Raw genomic sequence first — 25031 nt, 5'->3', positions numbered from 1 at the left:
ACATTTTTTCTTTCTTTATTAGGGAAATAAACATTCACTTTCGCGTTCTAACAACACATACAATGGAAGGGAACGATAAAGAAAAGTGTACTTTTTTCAGCTATTTTTGTTTTATATCAAGGAAGCAAAGATGCATTGAATTTATGTTGGCCGGAACTATCATGGCTTGTCATTTGTTGGTGAGCATTCCAATTCCATTGTTTAGTATATCTTTATCTGTCTATGGAGCATGGTGCAGAATATTTAACACTTGGTTAAGTTAACTCACAGAAAGCCTATTTCTGAAAAGTCTAGGCTGGTAATGTGGCCATGCAAGTAAATGACATCTTAGGGCTTCTTCACCTGGGCAAAAAATGCACCGCAAAGCACATAAAAACTACACTGTTTTACCTAAATGCGTTATTGTAATTTAAATTACATTTTAATTAGACATTTTATAAGTTAAGCTTGCTCGGGGCCCTTAGTCCTGAGACCCCTTCCAGTCTTTAGTTAAAGCCAGGTAAAGAGCTATATCAAATCTTTTCTCCTGACAGAGACCACGACTAATGTTAACTTTTGACATGTTTGTGCCACATGTCAAACATCAACTTACATGACTGTATCACAACTGACACTGCACTGATTTTGAGGTGGTTTTGCAGAGTAGTTTATTGTTCATGTTAAAGGGGTTGTCCAGGAGTCGAAAAACAGACCTATTTTCTTTCAAAGACAGCTCCCTATCTGTTTCCACTTTCGGTGTGGTATGACAACTTGGCTCCATTCACTACAATGGAACTGGGCTGCAGAACCACACTCAACCTGGAGACAGACAGGGAGCGGTCTTTGAAATAAATTATCTCTGTTATTCGATTCCTGGATAACCCTTTTAAAATACCCATAAGAGTTATTGTAGCCTTAAGGTGTTACCCTAGTTCAAAGTCAGCTTTGGATAATGGTCCTTACAACAAAATGGAGGAGTACTTGCAGCCAGGCCTGTGTAGGGCAGTGTTTCCCATTTAGGGTGTCTCCAGCTGAAGGCATCCTTGTTGGAAAACACTGAAATAGGGTAACATAGAATAGGGGAGTCCTGGGGGTAAACTTGAATTACCCTTTATTATGGTGTCATAGTATTATGAGAAAACTATTGGAAAGTTTTAACAGAGTATTCTTCACATAAAAAAATAGAATGTATCGGCAGATAAGAACCTTATGGCACATCTAGTCTGCCCAATATTCTGAATCAATAGTCCCTGGCCCTATCATATATGAAGGATAGCCTTATACCTATCCTATGCCTGCTTAAACTCCTTTTAAGCAGCGAACACTTCTGCAGGAAGGCTATTCCATGCATCCACTACCCTCTCAGTAAAGTAATACTTCCTGATATTATTACTGCATCAACCTTTGTCTCTCTAATTTAAAACCATGTCCTCTTTGGAAAACATACTATGTAATATAAATGTAAGGAATGATACAGGAGATTTTGTTGGCTTTATATGCCAGTAATATTTTAGCATATTTGATTTGCATCATGTACACTGGAATTTTGACAAAACTATGAATGGTATACCTTATATACCTATGCTGTGTGATGCTCTGTGATACAAGAAAACCTTTCAAAAAGACCCACTATCCAGACCAGATGTTACGGATATTCAATCCCCCATACATGATGTATTATGCCCATTTTCTTTCACCAAATGTTTTCATTGTACACATATATATATATATATATATATATATATATATATATATATAAACAATTAACACTACTAAATGAAAATATAGTGGCACTTAATCCTAATAAATTTTTGGTCTTTGACTTTTTATCTGCACTATGATCACTCCTTTTCTTACCTACCTGAATTAGGAATGATCAAGTGTCCACCAAGTGAGTTGAATGTTCCAAACGCAGAACATGAAGGGTCTGTTTGTCTCGCAAGACTTTGGTTCTTCATATTTAATGTGTCATTTTCCAGTAGAGAATGTGTAATTTGAGGAGAAAGTTTTGACGCATAGTCTGACAGATCATCTTGAGGTGTTACTGCTCCAGAAGAGTTGTACACTTTGATTTTCAGATTAGGAAGAGGGTCGAGGAGAGGAGAATTGGTCATTGGGATTTTGTCAGAGACATCATGCAGAGCATACACAGGCCCTCTGTACATTGCTGCTGCAGATGTCAGGTCTGGAGGAATTGCCAGGAGATCTGGAGACAATAAGAAAATCATGATGAGAGGCTTAACACATCTGTCTAAAAAGGATGTCACTGCAGAAATAGATCATGGAACCTTTTCATATATACATGTTATGTCTGTCTGTGGTATAGAATGTGTTTGTAACTTAAAAGCTGACCATGCGGTGAACAAAAAAAATCACTACATGACTAAAACGGTAAAACAGTTGGCGGTAATGGAATGATTCTAAAATACATTTGCAATAATGTTTTAGGAGATTCTGTGTCTTTGTTCTACCTAGAAACATTTTCTTTTTATTTTACATGTCCAGGCACCAGATTGATAAATGGATACCCGCAGAGTCCAATATCAAACAGTAGGCAGGAGAGTGGTATTGCTTTGCAATAGAACTTACATTGTAGCAATCAGTCTAGTAAATGTGTCATCAATGGAAGCGAGAAGAAACAAGTTCACATTTGATAAAGCTTTCCCATATACCCTAGTGGTGTGTTTTATATACTGGGAATATACCAATCAAGGTTCCCCTTAGTGAGTATGACGGACGAACCAGGGACCTCTCAGTGTACCTCTCTGCCAAGAGTGAGTTCTCCTTCCAGATGACAAGCCCCAACATACCACAGGAAATATCCCTAGGCAGAACTAGAGATTATCGCATCCCCTTATCCAAAAAAACAGGCAACACCAGTCTTCAGGTATAAAAATAAATCTCTCTTTTTTGAGGAACCAGTGTCTCCTTTTATAGGAAGGACATCAGAGGGGAGAAGGGGCAGTAAAGACAATACAGGTGACAGTAAGTCTGGAAGATAATTCAATAAAGGTATCCCTATGTAGTGCCTAGTGCTGAAGGTGGACCGTGTGCAGAATGTGTCATGAAAACAGCAATTAAAGGTATTTTAATAAGATATCCAACAAGGAGCTTTAGGTCACTGGACAACATTAACTGAGGGGCACAAACTGTGGAAATAGTGATGTCCTTCAGTCCATCAAAGTCCCGGTCTTTCTTGTGTCCACCTCTGAAGCTAGTCCGAGTTCCGCTCAGTCACTCTTCCATAGTCCCTCTGGGAGCACAGGCAACAATAACGAAGGGGTAGGGGGACTCTAGGAACCGTCACAGCACTCCCTCTAACAAAAACGACAGACCGCGTGCGATGTGGATGCACTTGGGGCTGTCCGGGCCGCAACCACCAGTCCCAGTTGTCCTGGTCCTCCTCTCGGTTAGGGGTGTGCGGCGTCAACAAAATCTAATACCAGCAAACCCTGCATGAAGCTCACTGGGGCTCCCCTCAAAAAAAAATGTTTCTGCTTCTCCCCCCTCCTTAGCCAGGGGAGGGGGAAGACCTGACCTGGCCCGTAGTCTGTGGGAAGGAGGCTAGCTTCCGAGCCCCTCCCAAACAACATTTCCCAAACAAAGCCTCCATGTGTCGGCGGTCGCCGACTGCCCCCACACCCGGTTGCAATATCTTCAACTGGGGAGCCGCACTGACTGCCAGACCCTGTACTGTTTCACAGCCGCTGGGGATCCAGGCGGACTGTCTAGAATCCCGGCAGGACCGATGTCTAGAATCCCGGTAGGGATAATAGTCTCCTCTGTAACTGCAGAGCTGCCAGCAGTGTTCGGTGCTGAGCAGAGTGTTGCAGAACACTGCCCTGATGCCGGCGCTTCAGCCAGGGATGTGATCAGTAGGTGGAGAGGGAAGTGAACTGCCTCTCACCCGGTTGCAACATCTACCGCTAGGAGATGAGCCGATCACTCCATCTCCCGACATGGAATTCTCCAGCTGGGGAGCCGCACCGACTGTGCTTGCTCCCGTACTGTTAAACAGCCACTGGGGATCCAGGCTGACTGCCTGCGATCCGCGGTGGACCGCTACAGGGATCATGGACCCCTCTGAAGCTGCAGATAGAGTGTTACCGCTGTTAGCGGTGTTCGGTGCAGGCAGAGTGTAGCAGAACTCTGCCCTGATGCAGGCACTTCAGCTGGGGATGTGATCAGTAGGTGGAAAGGGAGGTCGACTGCCTCCTCACCCGGTTGCAACGTCTGCTGCTGGGGAGACATACTGTTTGTGTCACTTCCCGAGAACGTCTATAGCCACAGGGGAGATGAGCTGGTCACTTTATCTCCCGAAATGGAATTCTCCATCTGGGGAGCTGCACCTACTGTGCTTGCTCCTGTACCGTTAAACAGCCTCTGGGGATCCAGGCCGACTTCCTGTGATTAGAGGTGGACCGGTAAAGGGATCACGGTCCACTCTGTAGCTGCAGAGCTGCCAGCGGTGTCTGATGCTGGACAGAGTGTAGAAGCACTCAGCCCTGATGTCCGCGCTTCCACCGGGGTGTCCTGACCGGATACTGCTAGAGCGTTGCGGTCAGATATACCATCCAGGGGTAGGGGAGGACAGAGATCAGCAGTCTCGTCTGTGCCGGTTTCCTCTGCTGTACAGGGCTTGGGACTATAGAAATCAACCTCAAACAAGGACAGGTAGTCTTCTTTGAGGTACCATTCCTGGTAGTCAGCCAAGAAAGATCCAGTTCCAAGTCTGGTACCTCCAATTGCTGCTACAGCATCTCTCTCTGCTTATTCTGGATGTCCCAGAGCCTGTATGCCTTGGTTCGGCCAAAGTTGTACCGCTCCTCGAATGCATCCCACAATAGACCAGGCCAGCCGAAGTCTGTCATTTCTGAAGAACAGGCTGTGTTTGGCTCCGGCTGCCTGCAGCTTGCCCACCAGTACAGTGCACGGTAATAAGCCTCGAGCTCCATTTCTTGCTGCACCAATCTGTGCAACTCAGCCATTTCACTGCCCATGGGTTGATCTCTAAGGTAGCGAAGCCGCAAGTGGACTTGTTCCCTGAAGCACTGTTCTGGGGTGGGCAGGACTTGTGCTCGGTTTCTCAATGACTCCTCGAGAATAACTTCCCAAATCTGCAAGCGAATTAAGGCTTTCTCTCTCTTGCATGGAAATCTCTTCCATGACATTCTGCAGCTTCACTATATGGACTTCTGTCAGCTGTGTAAGGACCCTGTTCACACTCTCTTGTGAAGGATCTTTGCAGAAGAGACCCAGGAACCATTGAACCTCTCTTTGAAAATCCCTCATCCTTACAGGCTCTTCCTCGCCAGTGAAAGTTGTGTTGATCCTGGAGAAGTCAGATTCCACCGCTGCCACCAATTGTGACCGACTGACCAGGGACCTCTCCGTGTCCCCCTGCGCCAAAAGCGACTTCTCCTTCCAGATGACAAGCCCCAGCATACCACAGGCAATATTCGTGGACCGTGTGCAGAAGGCGGACCGTGTGCAGAAGGTGGACCGTGTGCAGAATTAGTACCTTGTGCAGTATGTGTCATGAAAACAGCAAATAAAGGTATTTTAATAAGATATCTAACAAGGCACTTTAGGCCACTGGACAACATTAACCGAGGGGCACAACCTGTGGAAATAGGGATGTCCTTAGGTCCATCAAAGTCCTGGTCTTTCTCGTGCCCGCCTCTGAAGCTAGTCCAAGTTCCACTCAGTCACTCTTCCATAGTCCATATTCACTCTGGGAGCCCAGGCAACAATAGCAAAGGGGTAGGGTGACTCTAAGAACCGTCACAGTGAACATATGTATACTGTATGTGCTATTTCACTGGGCATAGGACACATACTGTATGTTTTAAAGGGGTATTCCAGTGGAAAACAATTTTTTTTTAATCAACTGGTGCCAGAAAATAAAACTTTTTGTAAATTTGTATTTTACTTCCATTAAAATTTTTTAATCCTTACAGGACTTATCAGCTGCTGTATACTGCAGAGGAAATTCTTTTCTTTTTGAATTTCTTATCTGTCTGACCTCAGTGCTCTCTGCTGACACCTCTATCTATGTTGCTTTGGGGACTTGTTCCTGCTCTGGACAGTTGCTGAGACAGACAGAGGTGTCAGCAGAGAGCACCGTGGTCAGACAGAAAAGAAATTCAAAACGAAAAGAACTTCCTGTGGAGCACCCCTTTAAAATGGGCTCATAGACTGTGTAGATGGCTTTAAGTTGTGTTTAGTAAACATATGTTATCTGAAGCACAACCAGCACATTAAATGACTCCGTTTTCTAATGCGTGCACTATGGAAGAGAAAAGCAACAGTAAGATATAGTACTTGTTGTACATCTTCAATTTACTGGGCTTCCCCTGAAAGCCATTATGTGATGAGGAAATGTAATTTGCTTATTAAACCTTTCGCAAATGAAGCACATGACATTTACGAATGGTGTTCTTCGCAGTCTTATGTTTTTCCTACGTGATGGCACATGTGGCAAATATTCACATTTCAGCTATTCTGGCTCAACATGGGAAAAGTAAGAGTTATTTGCTTTTTAGACAAACAAAATCCAGGGGGAGTGATGCAGTAGCTGCACAGTAATAGTCCCCGTCTGTTCTTCTTTTTGACAATGATATGTTCCTACAAACAAAATACAGAAGTGCGTTTGGAAAAGCAAAAAATATTCTTTATTCAAATTTTGGACCAAATTGATTGTTCTGTCAGATGTGAAGGAAATCTAGCTGTCAAACCCGACACAACTGGAGTCAATTTAGTGACGCATCGCAACAACGCAGCATGGCAGATTGAGACAACACCAATAATTTCAAAGCCTTCCGCTTGGTCTACTTTAAAGAAAACCTGCACCTTAGTTTTTGAGTGGCAGATATAATTTATTTTACTATACTTAGTGTGTGCAATGAACATACAGTATCATGGTGATTTCAGTTCTTGCTGCTATATAGATAAGGTCTGGACAATACTTTTATTATTATTTTTTAAGTTTTTTTTCTTATATTTCAGGCATTGGCATTAGAGTGTAATAAAGGTGTTAGTAGCAATAGCTTAACGGGGTATTCCGGGAATTTTTTTTTTATCCCCTATCCAAAGGATCTCCCTGCAGCACCCGCATTCTATGCAGGAGCTGCGTCTCCAGTTTCGGAAACCTCCGGGTTTGTCACGCCATGCCCCCTCCATTCATGTCTATAGGAGGCGGCGTGACGGCCGTCACGCCCCCTCCTATAGACATGAATGGAGGGGGCGTGGAGACGCAGCTCCCGCATAGAATGCTGGTGCTGCAGGGAGATCGCCGGGGGTCCCAGCGGCGGGCCCCCCACGATCAGACATATTATCCCCTTTCCTTTTGATAGGGCATGAAATGTTTTTGCCCAGAATACCCCTTTAAATTTTATAAATGGGTGAGATTATTATATGGAAGTTTAAGGTTTTTGTGTCATATAAAACAACTAGCCATAAAACCAGGTCCCCTTTATTCTTTAGATTGACCGAGGTCCCAGACAGCAAACCCCCCCCCCAAAAAAAAAAAAATTGCACAACATTACAAACCAGAACATAATATATTGTCATTAAAATCTCCCTACAGACTTCAGGTCCAAGCATAGACGTAACATACTATAACATAATAAGGTATTCACATTTTAAGAACAAATTAAAGGGTCTTTTTTTTTAATATGCTCCTGGTTGGACATAAGGTCAACACCAAGGAGAAGAAAAAGAAAAGATTACATCTTGTAACTATGGCAATTCCTGGTGCCTAAAATTGACTTAATTGTTGTCAGTTCTTAGAAGCACTCACCTTGTCTCGCAGCTTTGATGTTGACGGCCTGGAATCCACCATTCAGTGCAGAAGTGTCAATTATGTCAGACTCAAAACCGCGATGGTTTTTCCGATAGACGAATAAAGCTACGATGACAGAGATGGCAAGGCATACGATCACAGCAATGACGATGCCAACATAAAGGGCGACATTGTCTGAGCTTGGGGCAGCTAAAGGAAGCAATGAGATTGGTGTTACTGCTTTAGAATCTGTTATGACGTTTGAGTTTCTCATTTTAATAACATTGCACTATATTTTCAGTGTGTTTTTAGACTTGACAAGGAGATGTGGGTTAATGCAAAGTGGACATTTTTGGGGTAAAAATAAACCAACTAAAAATAGTGCAAACTTAGTCTAAAGGTGTGACAGATATTCAAACAGCCTAAGCCACTGTGATGAAACGCGTGCATTTGTAGACTGTCTTAACCAGTGTTTCTCAAGCACGGTCCTCAAGTACCCCCAACAGGTGACGTTTTCTTTCTTTCACAAGTGATATAATTATGATCAGTGCATCAGGCATCAACACAATTCTACCACCTGTGAAAGACTAAGGAAATCCTGAAAACATGACCTGTTGGGGGGTCCTGAGGACCAAGCTTAAAAAACACTGGTCTAGACTAAGATTACATTGTCTATACAGTTTTTTTACTTTTGCTAAAAATGTGCATTTAAGTCATTTAACATTTGAAATGTTATAGCTATAAATGTATGGTATAAATGCATTAGGGAATAAATATTTGACCATTAAAGGGTACTCCAGTGAAAAACAAATGTTTTGAAATCAGCTGGTGCCAGAAAGTTAAACAGACTATTGCAGCAATGAGATAGGAAGTAAGGAAGTAAGCACACAAGAGGTTAATTTCACCTGTACTGGATTACAGTGCAGCCTCAGCAAAACAAACTCTGTATCTCCTGTGGGGTGCACATTTACAAGATATGAAGTATCAATGTAAGTGAATAAAGAAGCACGTACGCGCACTCACCGCTCAGCAGAGACAGTTGCGTGACGGGGTTCGGTAACGGGGAGCTGGATCACAGCATCAGCGAAGGTGGAATGGCGCTCAGAGGCTACGCTGGCAGTTTTGCATTTAAGTGCGTGCTTCTTCCGGCCTCCTTGAGGCTGCCGGGGTAGCCTCCGAGCGGCATCCCACCTGCGCTGATGCTGTGATCTAGCTCCCCGTTACCGGACCCCATCAAGCAACTGTCTCCGCCGAATGGTGAATGCATTTACATGCTTCTTTATTCATTTAGATTTATATATTACTTCTATAGAAAAATCTTAATCTTTCCAGTACTTATCAGCTGCTTCATACTCCAGAGAAACTTGTGTAGATTTTTCCAGTCTGACCACAGTGCTCTCTACGGCCACGTGTGTCCGTGTCAGGAACTGTCCAGAGCAGGAGAGGTTTGCTATGTGGATTTGCTCATGCTTTGAACAGTCCCTGATATGAACAGAGGTGGCAGCAGAGATCCCTGTGGTCAGATGGGAACCGGCACAACTTTCTCTGGAGCAAACAGCAGCTAATAAGTACTGGAAGAGTTAAAATATTTAAATAGAAGTAATTTACAAATCTGTTTTACTTTCTGGCACCAGTTGATTTAAAAACATTTTTTTTCCCACTGGAGTACCCCTTTAACCAAACTTGGTCTCTCATGGCACAACAGCAGGTAATTACAATCCTTGGCATTGCCCCTGCACATATCATATCAGGCTATAGACTGTACAATTTCTGGATACACAAACTAAAGAAAATTCCTTCCTTGGATGGTTCCTGCATTAATGATAGGATATAAGAATACTGTATCTTATGCAAAGGTACTACAAAACGTTAACATCCTGTATGAATAATGATGCAATACTGAGTTTTCCATAATAAGTATTCTAAAAAAAAGTGCCCAAAAAACAAAACACACTACACTACACTTATACATGGGCCGCATCTGGTATTGCAGTGCCCGGGGGGTTAGCTGTGATAATAGGTACAGTTTATGGACACATGTGGTTCTGTTTCCTGAAAAGTTTAACTTTTTTTCCCCCCAATAAAACTGCTTTATATTTTATATCTTAAAGGGTACCTACTACCAAAATAGTTTTTACTGACTACAGCCAGATGCTGAAACATATTCTTTGTTTCTAATCTGTGTCTTTTTTCTGATTGTAATTCTTTGGGACATTATTATGGTGGCAACATCTTGCATGAGTTGTTTCTAACAGCATTTAGTGATATACTGTAGCCCCCATGGACATAGGCAACAATAGAAAGCAGCTGTCCCATTGACATGAATGGGAAAGGTTTCTAGGCATGCTATTTGACCTTCAAAGAGTAAGGGAGGCAGAACTGTAAGCTTTATCTATTATCTTGTCCATCTACTAATGTCACCTTTCACTGTAATGCTCTACAGATCAATTGGTCATTTTCTGAGGATTTCATTGCCTGACTTTTCCTTGATTCTTACAAATGAGCAAATCCACATTTAAAGGGGTTATCCAGGAAAAAACTTTTTTTTATACATCAACTGGCTCCATAAAGTTAAACAGAATTGTAAATTACTTCTATAAAAAAAAAAATCTTAATCCTTTCAGTACTTATGAGCTTCTGAAGTTGAGTTGTTCTCTTCTGTTTAAATTCTCTCTGATGACACGTGTCTCGGGAACCGCCCAGTTTAGAAACAAATCCCCATAGCAAACCTCTTCTACTCTGTGCCGCTCCCGAGACAAGCAGAGATGTCAGCAGAGAGCACTGTTGCCAGACAGAATACAACAACTCAACTTTAGCAGCTGAAATTTATTGAAAGGATTAAGATTTTTTAATAGAAGTAATTTACAAATCTGTTTAACTTTCTGGAGCCAGTTGATATATAAAAAAAAGCTTTTTTTCCTGGAATACCCCTATAATGGAGCTATTTCACAATAACCTGATTTATTGCCTTTAACAGTATCATTGTGAAAAAATGAAAAAAACTAAACAAAAAAAAATATTTACAAAGGGGCCCCTTGTTCAAGGAATGAAAAAATTGTATATAAACTGGTCAAAAAAATAAAGGGAACAATTATACAATACAATGTAACTCCAAGTCAGTCATACTCCTGTGAGATCACACTGTCCACTCAGGAAGCAACACTGATTGACAATCAATTTCACATGCTGTTGTGCAAATGGAAAAGACAACAGGTGGAAATTATAGGCAATTAGCAAGACACCCCCAATAAAGGAGTGGTTCTGCAGGTGGTGATCACAGACCACTCCTCAGTTCCTTTGCTTCCTGGCTGATGTTTTGGTAACTTTTGAATGCTGGCGGTGCTTTCACTCTAGTGGTAGCATGAGACGGAGTCTACAACTCACACAAATGGCTCAGGTAGTGCAGCACATCCAGGGTGGCACATCAATGCGAGCTGTGGCAAGAAGGTGTGCTGTGTTTGTCAGGCTAGTGTCCAGAGCATGGAGGCGCTACCAGGAGACAGGCCAGTACATCAGGAGAGGTGGAGGAAGCCGTAGGATGGCAATAACCCAGCAGCAGGACCGCTACCTCTGCCTTTGTGCAAGGAGGAGCAGGAGGAGCACTGCCAGAGCCCTGCAAAATGACCTCCAGCAGGCCACAAATGTGCATGTGTCCACTCAAACGGTCAAAAACAGACTCCATGAGGATGGTATGAGGGCGCAATGTCCACAGGTGGGAGTTGTGCTTACAGCTCAACACTGTGCAGGACATTTTGCATTTGCCAGAGAACACCAAGATTGGCAAATTTGCCACTGGCGCCCTGTGCTCTTCACAGATGAAAGCATGTTCACACTGAGCACATGTGACAGATGTAATAGAGTCTGGAGATGCCATGGAGAATGTTCTGCTGCCTGCAAAATCCTCCAGCATGACTGGTTTGGCGGTGGGTCAGTAATGGTGTGGGGTGGCATTTCTTTGGCGGGCCGCACAGCCCTCCATGTGCTTGTCAGAGGGAACCTGACTGCCATTAGGTACCGAGATGAGATCCTCAGACCCCCTGTGAGACCATACGCTGGTGCGGTTGGCCCTGGGTTCCTCCTAATGCAAGATAATGCTAGACCTCATGTGGCTGGAGTGTGTCAGCAGTTCCTGCAAGAGGAAGGTATTGATGCTATGGACTGGCCTGCCCGTTCCCCAGACTTGAATCCGATTGAGCACTTCTGGGACATCATGTCTCGCTCCATCCACCACCATGCACCACAGACTGTCAAGGAGTTGGCGGATGCTTTAGCCCAGGTCTGGGAGGACATCCATTAGGAGACCGCCACCTCCTCAGGAGCATGCCCAGGCATTGTAGGGAGGACTCACGGGCACGTGGAGGCCACACACACTACTGAGCCTCATTTTGACTTGTTTTAAGAACATTACATCAAAGTTGGATCAGCCTGTAGTGTGGTTTTCCACTGTGATTTTGAGTGTGACTCCGTATCCAGACCTCCATGGGTTGACAAATTTGATTTCCATTGATAAATTTTGTGTGATTTTGTTGTCAGCACATTCAACCTTGTAAAGACGAAAGTATTTCATACGATTAGTTCATTCAGAACTAGGATGTGTTATCTTAGTGTTCCCTTAATTTTTTTGAGCAGTGTGTGTGTAGTGTTGAGCGGCATAGGCCATATTCGAATTCGCAAAATTTTGCAAATATATGGACGAATATTTGTCATATATTTGCAAAATTTGCATATTCTTAATATTCGCGTTTGTTTTTGCATATGCAAAAAATTTGCATATGTGAAAATACGCATATACGAAAATCCGCATATGCGAAAATTAGCATAAGCAAAAATTCACATATGCGAAAATTCGTACCCCAGTCTCACACAGTAGTATTGGAGCCTTCTTTACACCACACAAAATGGAAGCAGAGAGGGATGATCACTGTGATGTGTACTGTGAAAAAAAAATGAATATTCGTAATTGCGAATATATAGTGCTGTATTCGCGAATTAGCGAATATGCGATATTCGCGAATAAAATTTGCATTGCGAATATTCGCGAGCAACACTAGTGTGTATATATATATATATATATATATATATATATATATATATAGTAAATTTGAGTAGCCGTATTAGTCCAGTGATGAAGATGCAAATCAAAAAATGTTGCAGTATCTTGTAATACCTTTTTTACTGGACTAACAGCATTTTGTAGAGACAAGCTTTCAGGATTCCTCCCTTTATCAAGTCCAAAGCAAATCAAAGCTCACAAGGAGAAGACACAGGTTACATCTCACAAATATGCACCCCTCACAACCACTGTATATTTGTGAGATTGTAACCTGTGTCTTCTGCTTGTGATTTGCTTTGGATTTGATAAAGGGAGGAATCCGAAATCTTGTATCTACAAAATGATGTTAGTCCAATAAAAAAGGTATTGCAAAATAATGCAACATTTTTTGTTTGCATATATATATATATATATATATATATATATATATATATATATGTGTGTGTGTGTGTGTGTGTGTGTGTACAGTCATGGCCGTAATTGTTGGCACCCCTGAAATTTTTCTAGAGAATTAAGTATTTGTCACAGAAAAGGATTGCAGTAACACATGTTTTCCTATACACATATTTATTCCCTTTGTGTGTATTGGAACTGAACAAAAAAGGGAGGAAAAAAGCAATTTGGACATAATGTCACACCAAACTCCAAAAATGGGCTTGACAAAATTATTGGCACCCTTATCTTAATATTTGGTTGCACATCCTTTGGACAAAATAACTGAAATCAGTCGTTTCCTATAACCATCAATAAGCTTCTTACACCTCTCACCCGGAATGTTGGACCACTCTTCCTTTGCAAACTGCTCCAGGTCTCTCTTATTGGAAGGGCGCCTTTTCCCAACACCAATTTTAAGATCTCTCCACAGGTGTTCAATGGGATTTAGATCTGGACTCATTGCTGGCTACTTCAGAACTCTCCAGCACTTTGTTGCCATCCATTTTTGGGTGCTTTTTGACGTATGTTTGGGGTAATTGTCCTGTTTGGGGTCATTGTCCAGATGCAAACCCAGCTTTCTGACACTCGGCTGTACAGTGCTACCCGAAATCTGTTGGTAATCTTCAGATTTCATGATGCCTTTCACACATTCAAGGCACCCAGTGCCAGAGGCAGCAAAAAAAAAAAAAAAAAAAAACATCAAGGAACCTCCACCATATTTCACTGTAGGTACTGTGTTCTTTTCTTTGTAGGTCTCATTCTGTTTTTTGTAAACAGTAGAATGATGTGCTTTACCAAAAATCTCTATCTTGTTCCACAAGACGTTTTCCCAGAAGGATTTTGGCTTACTCAAGTTCATTTTGACAAAATGTAGTCTTGCTTTTTTACGTCTCTGTGTCAGCATTGGGGTCCCCCTGGGTCTCCTGCCATAGCGTTTCATTTCATTTAAAAGTCAACGGATAGTTTGCGCTGACACTGATGCTGCTTGAGCCTGCAGGACAGCTTAAATATATTTGGAACTTGTTTGGGGCTACTTATCCACCATCTGGACTATCCTGCGTTGACACCTTTAATCAATTTTTCTCTTCCGACCACGTCCAGGGAGATTAGCTACAGTGCCATGGGTTGCAAACTTCTTGATAATGTTGATCACTGTGGACAAAGGCAAATCTAGATCTCTGGAGATGGACTTGTAACCTTGAGAATGTTGATATTTTCTCACAATTTTGGTTCTTAAGTCCTCAGACAGGTATCTTCTCCTCTTGATGTTGTCCATGTTTAGTGTGGCACACACAGACACACAATGCAAATATTAAGTGAACCTCTCTCCTTTTTATCTGCTTTCAGGTGTGATATGTATATTGCCCAAAACTGTTACGTGCCCCAGGTGAGTTTAAAGGAACATCACATGCTTGAAACAATCTTATTTTTCCAAAATTTTGAAAAGGTACCAATAATTTTGTCCAGCTCATTTTTGGAGTTTGGTGTGACATTATGTCCAATTTGCTTTTCTTTCTCCCTTTTTTGTTGAGTTCCAATACACACATGTGTATAGAAAAACATGTGTTATTGCAATCCTTTTCTGTGAGAAATACTTAATTCTCTAGAAATATTTCGGGGGTGCCAACATTTACGGCCATGACTGTATATATATTGAACATCTGAATCAGAAATATGTGGAAATATCCTCTGAAATGAGATATGTCTATGTGATCAGCAGGTTCTGTGCATTAAGTGGATTTTCCACGCAGCATGGTCTCTCAGCAGTATAGATTCTGTTGAGCTGGATATATTACCCATCAAGACAGGAGTTACATATTAAACTCTACAAGATGGGGTTTGTATAGGGAGGGACTGGTAGAATATGGCTTTGCTTCTTACACATTGGGGCATCTCACTCCAGCAGTGTTGTATTGTGACAGGTATCAAACAATGAAACAGCTGAGACTTGGCTGATATATCTAGAACAGTATGGTTTATGAAATCAAAAACATCAACAATGATTTTCAAGGGGACAGAACATATGACACAAGTATCATTAATAAACATGTTCTGTAATTGGTAGCGAGAAGATGGCCAGTGCTTAGTAAAAGCCATCTGAACTGCATTTAAAAGTGGTTTATGATCATGCCTGTGAGAATATTATGTGAGGACTATTACTCTGCATTTCCTTCCAAAACTAATTCAATGCAAATGGTAGCTGGCACAGCCTAGATCCATGTGTTGATACAGTTAAAATCCTCCTCTAATGTGTGTCTACTGTAATCTAGTTTACGTCTGATGTGGAAACTCCTGCAGAGAGATTGCTTTCAAAGCGAAGAAAACACGGAAGGTTGATCCATCTCAGGCTACAGCAGCTAGCGGGATAAAACTGAATGTAGATGATCATCGCAAAGAGCGCAGAAGGAAATGACTGCTACAGATTATAAATAAAATGGAAAATGTGTCTTACATAGGAACGGAATAGTAACTCGGAACCCAAGCACAAAATAAGATGACACGGATTCTACAGAACATAGAGCACAGATGAATTAAGATGATCTACTCAGAGCTAATAGCATGGAGCAGCGCTCTAATCTGTCATGTAGGGGTTAAGATAGTCACATTGGGGGAGATTTATGAAAGCTGTTTATGTCCCGCATCAATACAGACCAAACTACAGAGGGTTAGGCCGGTCTATTGTGAGCCTAATTTATCAAAAGTCGCATGGCTCTTGATAAATTCTGCGCATGGACTTCGGGATTTATGCTTTAGACTGTATTTAACCACTTAAGGACCCATGACGTACCGGTACGTCATGAGTCCGCTCCCGTTCTATAATGCAGGGCCACGGCGTGGCCCCGCGTCATAGCGGGTCGGGCCTGGCCTCTAACAACTGTCAGAACCCGTGGCTAATAGCATGCAGCACTGATCACGGTGCCGCACGCTATTAACCCTTTAGACGTAGCGTTCAAAGTTGTTCGCCGTGTCTAAAGTGAAACTAAACTAATGCCGGTTAGCTCAGGGCGCTGTTCGGGATAGCTGCGGTGAAATCGCGGCATCTCGAACAGCTGTAGGACATGAGGAGGGTCCCCTTACCTGCCTCCTGGTGTCCGATCGCCGAATGACTGCTCAGTGCCTGAGATCCAGGCATGAGCAGTCAAGCAGCAGAATCATTGATCAATAGTTTCCTATGAGAAACAATTAAACAATGTAAAAGATCAGTGTGTGCAGTGTTATAGGTCCCTATGGGAGCTGTAACATTGCAAAAAAAGAGTGGAAAAAAAAAGTGAATAAAGATCATTTAACCCCTTCCCTAATAAAAGTTTTTCCCAAAAAAAATTATTAAAATTAAATTAAATTAAACATATGTGGTATCGCCGCAAGTGGAAATGTCCGAATTGTAAAAATATATCATTAATTTAACCGCACGGTCAATGGCGTAAGCGCGATAAAATTCCAAAGTCCAAAATAGCGTATATTTTTGGTAGCTTTTTATATCATGAAAAAATGAATAAAAAGCGATCAATAAGTCCGATCAATACAAATATGGTACCGCTAAAAACTTCAGATCAAGGAGCAAAAAATTAGCTCTCATATTGCCCCATACACGGAAAAATAAAAAAGTTATAGTGGTTAGAATATGACTATTTTAAATGTATAAATTTACCTTCATGTAATTATGATTTTTTTTCAGAAGTACGACAACATCAAACCGATTTTAGTAGGGTATAATTTTTATTGTATGGACCTACAGAATAATAAGGTGTAATTTTTACCGAAAAATGTACTGTGTAGAAACGGAAGCCCCCAAAATGTACAAAATGGCGTTTTTTTCTTCAATTTTGTCGCACAAGGAATTTTTTTCCGTTTCGCTACAGATTTTTGGGTAAATTGATTGATGTAATTACAAAGCTGAATTGGTGGCACAAAAAATAAGCCATCGAATGGATTTATAGGTGCAAAATTTAAAGAGTTTTGAATTTTTAAAGGTAAGGAGGAAAAAATGAAAGTGCAAAAATTGAAAAAGGGGTTAAACATGCTTCAGCATGGTCTGACATTTCAGCGTACTTTCAGCTGATGTGACTTGTTGCTGAATATTCACTTTTGATAAATTCAGCACCAATGCATTTTTCCGTCTAAAATAGACTAGAATGCATCATGTTCTAAAAATCCTCTAAAGCAAAAGTTGCAAAATAGTCGCACATATTTAGACTGCGACAAATTTCTGCGACTTTCTATGCGACAAATTTAGATGGGAAAAAACTGTCTAAATCCTTTGATAAATATCCCCCATTGAGTTTCTACAGTCATTTAGTTATAACTCCCTATATACACTTCAATTCATGCTCTGAATAACTTTAGCTAACATTTTACAGGTGCACTCTGACTTAAGGCTATCCTTCATATAAGATAGAGAGAGGCATAAGGCTATCCTTCATATAAGCTAGGGCCAGGGACTATTGATTGTATTCGTAAGATTGAACAGACTAGATGGGCTAAATGGTTCTTAGCTGCCGACACATTATATGTTTCTATATAGAGTCACAAGGTCTTAGGTGTGAATGGGGAGCATGTGTCTTAAATTTGGTGTTATCACTTTCACTCTCTCTAATACTATTTATTGAAAGTTCAACATGATACCTCATGGCAAAGAACTCTCTAAGCTATAAGAGGATTGCCAAGACTCTAAAACTGAGCTGCAGCACTAAAGGCTAAACTATATGGTGGTTTCACAGGACAGGTTCCACTCAGAACAGGCCTCGCCTTGGTCGTTCACAAAAGTTGAGTTCCCATGCTCAGCATCATATCCAGAAGTTGTCTGTGGGAAAAAGAGTGCTGCCAGTATTTCTAGTATTTTAAAGGGGTGAAGGGTCAGCCTATCAGTGTGTCTGCCTGGATTTCATCCAAGAAGGATGACTCTTCTAAAGATGATGCACATCAAAGCCCACAACCAGTTTGCTGAAGACAAGCTGACTAAGGACATAGATTACAGGAATCATGTCCTGTGGTCCGATGAGACCAAGATAAACTTATTTGGTTTAGATGATGTCAAGCATGTGTGGCAGCAACCAGGTGAGGAGTACAAAGACAAGTGTGTTTTGCCTACAGGCAAGCATGGTAGTGGGAGTGTCATGATCAGTGGCTGCATGGGTGCTGTTGGCACTGGGGAGCTACAGTTCATTGAGGAAATAATGAATTTCAACATGTACTGTTGCACACTGAAGTTGAACATAACCCCCTACCTTTGGAGACTGGGTCGCAGGGCAATATTCCAACATGATAATGACCCAAACACACATCCAAGATGACCACTGCCTTGCTTAAGAAGCTGAGGGTAAACGAGATGGACTGACCAAGCATCCAGATCTAAACCCTACTGAGCATTTGTGGGGCACCCTCAAATGGAAGGCAATGGAGGGCAAGATCTCTAACATCTATCAGTTATGCAATGTCATCATAGAGGAGGATTTCAGTAGCAGCCTGTGAAGCTCCATGAAATTCATGCCCAGAAGGCTTAAAGGAGATATATCACACTGAAAAACCTATACTCTGTCCAAAGGATAGGGGATAAGTATCAGATTGCGGGAGATCCAACCACTGGAACCCCCTATGATCTCCTGTATGATGTCCCGGCACTATCCATAAGCATGGAGAGCTGGCCATGCATGAAGTGGCAGCCAACACGCCCCCTCCATATATCTCTATGGGAGAGTGGTTCGGCTATCTTTGGCTCTAAAATAAAGTTAAATGGAGGGAGGGGTGTTGGACGCCGCTTCATGCAAGGGTCGTGGTGCTCTGTTCCTGGGGAGATTGCGGGGGGGGGGGAGGGGTCTCGGCAGTCAGACTCCAACTGTTTTATGGAGAATACAAGTATCCATTCTAAAGGAAGACTGGGGTCACCCCTATCAAGATTGCAGTGGTCCAATGGTACTCAACTAGCGGACCACGGTCCAGATCTAGACCATGGCCGCCAATCATCTGGACCTCCAGTCGTTTCAGGGAACCTGCAAGAGAAAGATTTACCCACACTGCCTACATTTATTTGTATTTGTCTTTAACACACACAGTTCATATAGGGGGCATAACGGCACAATTTATATGGGGGCATAGTAATACAGTTCATGGGAGGGATAATGGTACAGTTTATATGGGGACATAGTGATACAGTTCATATGGTGTCGCAAAGGGGTACAGTTCATATGGGGGACATTAAGGCACAGTTGATATGGAGAAAAAAGTGGCACAGCTCATATGGGAGAATAGTGATACAGTTCACCAGAGGCATAGGGACACAGTTCATGGGAGGCATAGTGGCAGTTCATAAGGGGGCACAGTGGAATCATTCATTGTCACAAGTAACTCATTAATTGTTTTAAGGGACACTGAAGTATAGTTATTCAGTTCACGTCACAGTGTTTGGCAATATTATATTTTGGGGCAGAACATGTGGCAGTATTATACTTTGGCATCGTGTGTGGCAGTATAATACTTAGGTACAGTGTATGTGACAGTATTATATTTAGGGGGACAGTGTGTTTTAGTATTTAGTTTATGCAGGGAACAGTAGATTTACATCCTCCATACTTCAGTCGCTTGTTTTACCCTGTGACCTATTTTTAAGGTAATAATAATATTTTATAACAGGCAGCACCTATTTCTTGCACAGCTCTGCGGCCACTAGCTGTGAACCAGGACTTTGCGTTCAGCTTGGACTTTCACTGGATGAAGACCTGCACAAGTGGACCCCTACTAAAAATAGTTGAATACCCCTGTCCTATGCTGTGGATAGGGGATAACTTTACCAGTTGGGAAACTCCATTTCAATTATTAGTAATGAAGGATGGATGGATTAGATGGATAAATTGTGTTAAACGTTCTGAATTAATAAATGTCTTTAGCTAATTTTAGGCTCAATCTATACATTTCTTTACAGCAAGTTGTTAAGTTTCTCAAACTTATGGCCACTGTGGTGCAAAAATGTAAAATGTAAAGAAATGTTCTCTATGTCTGTCTCAATATTATAAAACAAGCGGTCCCGTGTCTTCTTTTACATCAACAATATAACTTGTACATCTGCTTGGCATATGTACATTATTCAATGGTCATGTAACCATTACAGGTAAATTAGAATGCTTTTATTCCATAGTAACTTTTTTTCCACTACTGTAAATTAATGTATTACTAGAAGCAATGTCAATGCAGGCAAGCTACTGCGGACCTTAGGCAATAAGACGGGAACATGCTACATGTCGGGGAAATATAATTAATGTAGCGCTCTACTTTTACAATTTCAGTTCCTGACACAATAAAATGTAAATGCATGATTTACCACATAATTTATAGTTGATTCCTTGAATATATTTATCATATTTCATGTGTTGTTTCCTCTTCAAAGTCTATTGACACGTAATGATCAGCAACATATGTTCAATTCTTCCATATGTTTTTTCTTAAAACATTCTTTATTTACTAACACACCATTTTCTTATCGGCAGTTACCGTTCAGAAGCGTCACACATTGGACTCGAGGTGACAAGGAAGGTGTTAAAAATTGAGGCAAACCTATAATTGTCTATTGGGTTTGTGTACTAACAACTACAGAGGGAATTAAGGCAAAAGGTGCTGTAGCAAGATGTTCCTAATCTATTACAGAAATCTCCAAGCTATGAGCTGACATAGATTTCTGCCATAATTTGTGCCAATTTTTGGCAGCGTAAAAATGCTTAAAAGTCCCAAATGTTTGAGCATAAGATGCTACCACCAAAATTGTGTTATTTTTAAACCGGGAAACTGCTGTATATGCCATAATATATTCTCCAATATGGGGCATATTTACTAATGCAAATGTTCCAGAAGATATTACAATTTACCAATTTGCTTTGGCAAAACATAATACTAATAATAAAAACATAAAAAGGAAAAAATCAAACAAAAACTTACAAGGATATCCAAACTCCTTCTGTGTTTTCTGCTCATTGGTTCGGGGTGAAAGAGGGAAAATCGGGCCTTAAAACGAAGGAAGAAAAGGAAAAAAAAAAAAAAAAAAAACAAAGGAAACAAAAATCATATGAATAAAATAAGATAACTCAAATCATAAAAAGCAAATGGGATTGAATTTAAGGCAAATAAATATGAAGATTAGAGTTACCCAATTGTAAAATTCCCATTGCTCTCATCAAGTCCCTATAATTAAAAAACATATACTTTTATATTGTTATGATTTATATTAGTTATGTGCAAATGTTCAATAGTTTCTTAAAGATTCCTTTGTGATTAGAAAAAATAAATAAAAATAAGGAATGATCGAGATTAAAAAAAAAATTGTATCTATATCGAAGGCCTTATCTAAGAATTCTGTTGTTTCACCATATCCACCATTTCCATTTATGAAGGTAGGTATTAAGTACCTATTCGTACAACTGTTATTTTATCAAAGGGGCTGAGCTGCTATACCACATACAACCTGTGCACAGGTGTGGTGCTGTTTTAGGAACAAAGAGGGGAATTTTTCAATCTGTTAAGACTGCTTTTTTGGTCTATATTTGTCACAGGCTTGCCCCGTGTGACTTTTTCTGCAACATTTCATTTAGCCCTTTTAATTTTCCTGACCATGAAGTGTTCTTATCTAGATCATTTTGTATACTAGTCATTAATTTATCATCTGCAACTTTTTGTGAAAAGTCTCAAAAGTCGTGCGGGCCAGATTTAGAAGTTATCACAGGGCAGGGTTAACTCTCTCTATTTGACAATTGTATTGAGGACCGTGCAAAATTTAATACAAGTGTTGCATGGCCGCCATTACTCTGCAACATTTAACCAGAGCAGTTCTGTGGTCATTTGGTGCACGGCCGCCACTTTCTCCGAAACTTTTTTGCTCTAAAGTGAACAAGAAGAAGGTACAGATTTGACAAATGCCCCTCAAAGCAGCCATGTCTTTCTTACCTTGTACAAATGTTAAAACTCAATGCAGCAAGGGATCATATAGACATAAAGAAACATAAACCAGTAGAAAAAGTAAATAAAGCCAAAAATGTTTTTTTTTTTTTTTTTTTTTTTCAAGAAAAAGTTATTGTGCTTTACATAATAAAATAGTCTCCCTGATAGTATGGTTTGGTTACTAAGGGTGAAAGATCTATTTCAAGAACCCAAGAAAGTGATCCAGTTACCATAAACCACAACAATCAGATGTCCCAAGGACATGAGGAACATGCTGAATGAGGATGCAGGGTAAAGAGGGTATAAAAAGACACCCTTACAAAATTGGAAGTCATCTGGGGAACAAATAGATTTGCTAGATCTGTAGCTCTTGTGAAAAAATGTAGGTCCCCAACACCTGTTACATACAATTTGTATTTTTATGGTCATATCCAGTGGACAAGAATTTTTCTGACAGCCCCAAAGACTGCATATCAACATGCATGTCAAAATTTTAAGGATATGCTCATCTGAGCATGTTACTCCCTATCCCCAGGATATGAGTATACAAGTCAATTGAAGCGGTCAAACCGCTTGAACTCTCATTGATCTGGAGAACGAGGAAAAGTTGTCAATGGCAAGCATTCCATTCACTCTCTATGGGGTTTCCGAGAATTGGCGAGTGCTCATGGGGTCGGTCCCTCAACAATGAGCATGTTATCTTGTGAACAGTGGTTTTACATAGCAAGTTTAATTCTGAGCCTTCTGGTTCATGGAGAGAGAGAAAAATCTACACTAAAGTATGATGCACAAACAATGCGACAGAGAAAAGGAAGAAGAAAGAAGAAGAAAAAGAGGAGGAGGAAGAAGAATACAGGTCATTGTAAATAACAATATACTGGTTTTCAACATTTAATTGTAAACAGCTATAGGTTCTAACCCATGGGAATACCTTAAAAAATGGTTGAATAGAATATAAAATGGAAATGACAATTAAGTGGGGAGTACTCTTTCATACTGTTGTTGTTAAACATGGTGGCAAAAGATACTTGAGCTTTTTTAAGTGATTGTAGCCACCTAAGTTTAGTCACTCTAATTCAATGAGAGAAACATCACATATTCAGTATGATCTCAGGGTCCAGCTAAATCAGTCCTAGAGTATTACCAGGGCTCAAGTCCCATAGCAACGCATGGGAACTGAGTTCCTGCACTTTTTCCACAGCACGGACACCATTCCCATTAGCAGAACCAGCTAATGAGTGAGTTTCCACACTTTTTTTTCCCCCAGGACTTTATTACTATGATATTTTATGCACAGAAGTGCCTCTCATTACTTGATAACCGTAGCAGATCTTTCCGCTCATCGCAGCTTAAGGCTAACCATGATTATTCTTTTATTAAACGTGTCAGTGTCTTTACTATGGCTGTAACAATATATGTTTAATCATCAAAGCCCTACATACTGTGTGCCCATTCATAATGAATACACACATTATAATCATATGATCATTATGACAGGAAATTCCTTAATCATATGCAGTACATGTGTAGGAAGGTTAGAATCCTCTCTCTGCTACCACATTGAGATTCATGACTATTCCTTGGTGCACCTTTTATCATGTTCATGAACAAGTATGGACAAGGATGTCACTTAGTTGCTAAAGCAGCAGAAATATGACAAACTGAGAAGCTAATTGTCTTCTGTTAATGACAGAAAACTGGAACAGCTGCTCTTCCTGTGATAACGCAGTTAGGGAGAATGTTGTCACATTGCACTCAGTAATAGGTAATGGGGCCCATCAAATGCATAATTCTCATTAAGACCTTGTGTAATATACCTGACAAATAATCCCTACAGGTATAAAAAAGTATAAAATATGTGCAGTTACCTTGCTGCTTTATTGGCCTTTTGGCATATCTATAAAAATCACAAGTTCACTTCACGATTTGTGCCTCCGAGGCAAAGATACTTTCGGAAACTGACAAAATAACATATTTGTGCTTGTACAGGCCCGGGACCCATTCATTGTAATGGTTCTGATGTGTTGCAGACCACAATTCTCAGTCCAAACCAAAACCTGTGCACGCTCTGGCCTTTAAAATGCATGGGGTCCATGCCATTTTGACAGTTTCCCAATGCATTCATGCCTCTGAGGCACAAATCGTGGTGTGCACCTAGCCTTAGTATAACTAAATTAATACTGGGCCAATGGATAAAAGGTCAATGCATTCAAAATATATACAAGTAACTGCTCAAGAGGTCCCACCGACATGAAAGACCCCCAAAGATCAAGACCACTACAAAAATGCAGTAAAATTATTTCCTGGATAAAGCTGCTCCTGGTGAAACGCGTTGGAGTTGTGGTGTGGGGCTGGCATGAGTCTTGGTTTTCTTGATACGTGTTTACTTACATTATCTACTGCTATACCTTGGTTTTTTTTGCACTATTTATGAACTTGTGTTTTCAATTTTTGCATGTGTGCACTTTACTATTAATGATTTGCTTTAGCACCTTGTTGCACCTTGGTTATGCGTCTTTGATAGCACTTTTTAAGCATTTGCACTTTTCCTTGCAGCAGTTTGTGGCCCCTGTATTGTATTCTAACATTAACCTATACAGGATTTTCCACCCCAGTACACCTTTTATTTTAATTATTAAGCATATCTATATAACTATCCTGTTTTTATCTATTGTAACCTGTATGCATTTCTTATATAATAAAATTATTCTACTGCATGTTTGTAGTGGTCTTGGGGGTCTTGCATGTTGCATGTTTCTCACACCATTAGGTTTCATTATTAGTTTTGGTTCTATGTGAACCCCCATTTGTCTATATTATTATCCCTTTTTGAGCTTACACATAGGAAGGACCTTATTTTGT

General features: G+C 40.8%; 1 protein-coding gene across 2 annotated transcripts in view; it reads right to left on the bottom strand.

Annotated features, from left to right (window-relative positions):
- The window catches only part of UNC5C (unc-5 netrin receptor C), a 390559-nt gene that overhangs the window by 42590 nt on the left and 322938 nt on the right, over positions 1–25031 (bottom strand). The window contains exons 9-11 of one of the 2 annotated variants that reach the window (XM_056567230.1): positions 21174–21239; positions 7781–7972; positions 1841–2185 (exon numbers count right to left, since the gene is read on the bottom strand). In XM_056567230.1, coding sequence (XP_056423205.1) covers positions 1841–2185; positions 7781–7972; positions 21174–21239 — 603 coding nt within the window. The remainder of the gene's footprint in view (positions 1–1840; positions 2186–7780; positions 7973–21173; positions 21240–25031) is intronic. The other variant, XM_056567237.1, reaches the window with a different exon arrangement.

The sequence above is a fragment of the Hyla sarda genome, chromosome 1, assembly GCF_029499605.1.
Source record: "Hyla sarda isolate aHylSar1 chromosome 1, aHylSar1.hap1, whole genome shotgun sequence".
NCBI classification, from domain to species: Eukaryota; Metazoa; Chordata; class Amphibia; order Anura; family Hylidae; genus Hyla; species Hyla sarda.
This window is presented reverse-complemented; position numbering and strand designations above follow the sequence as displayed.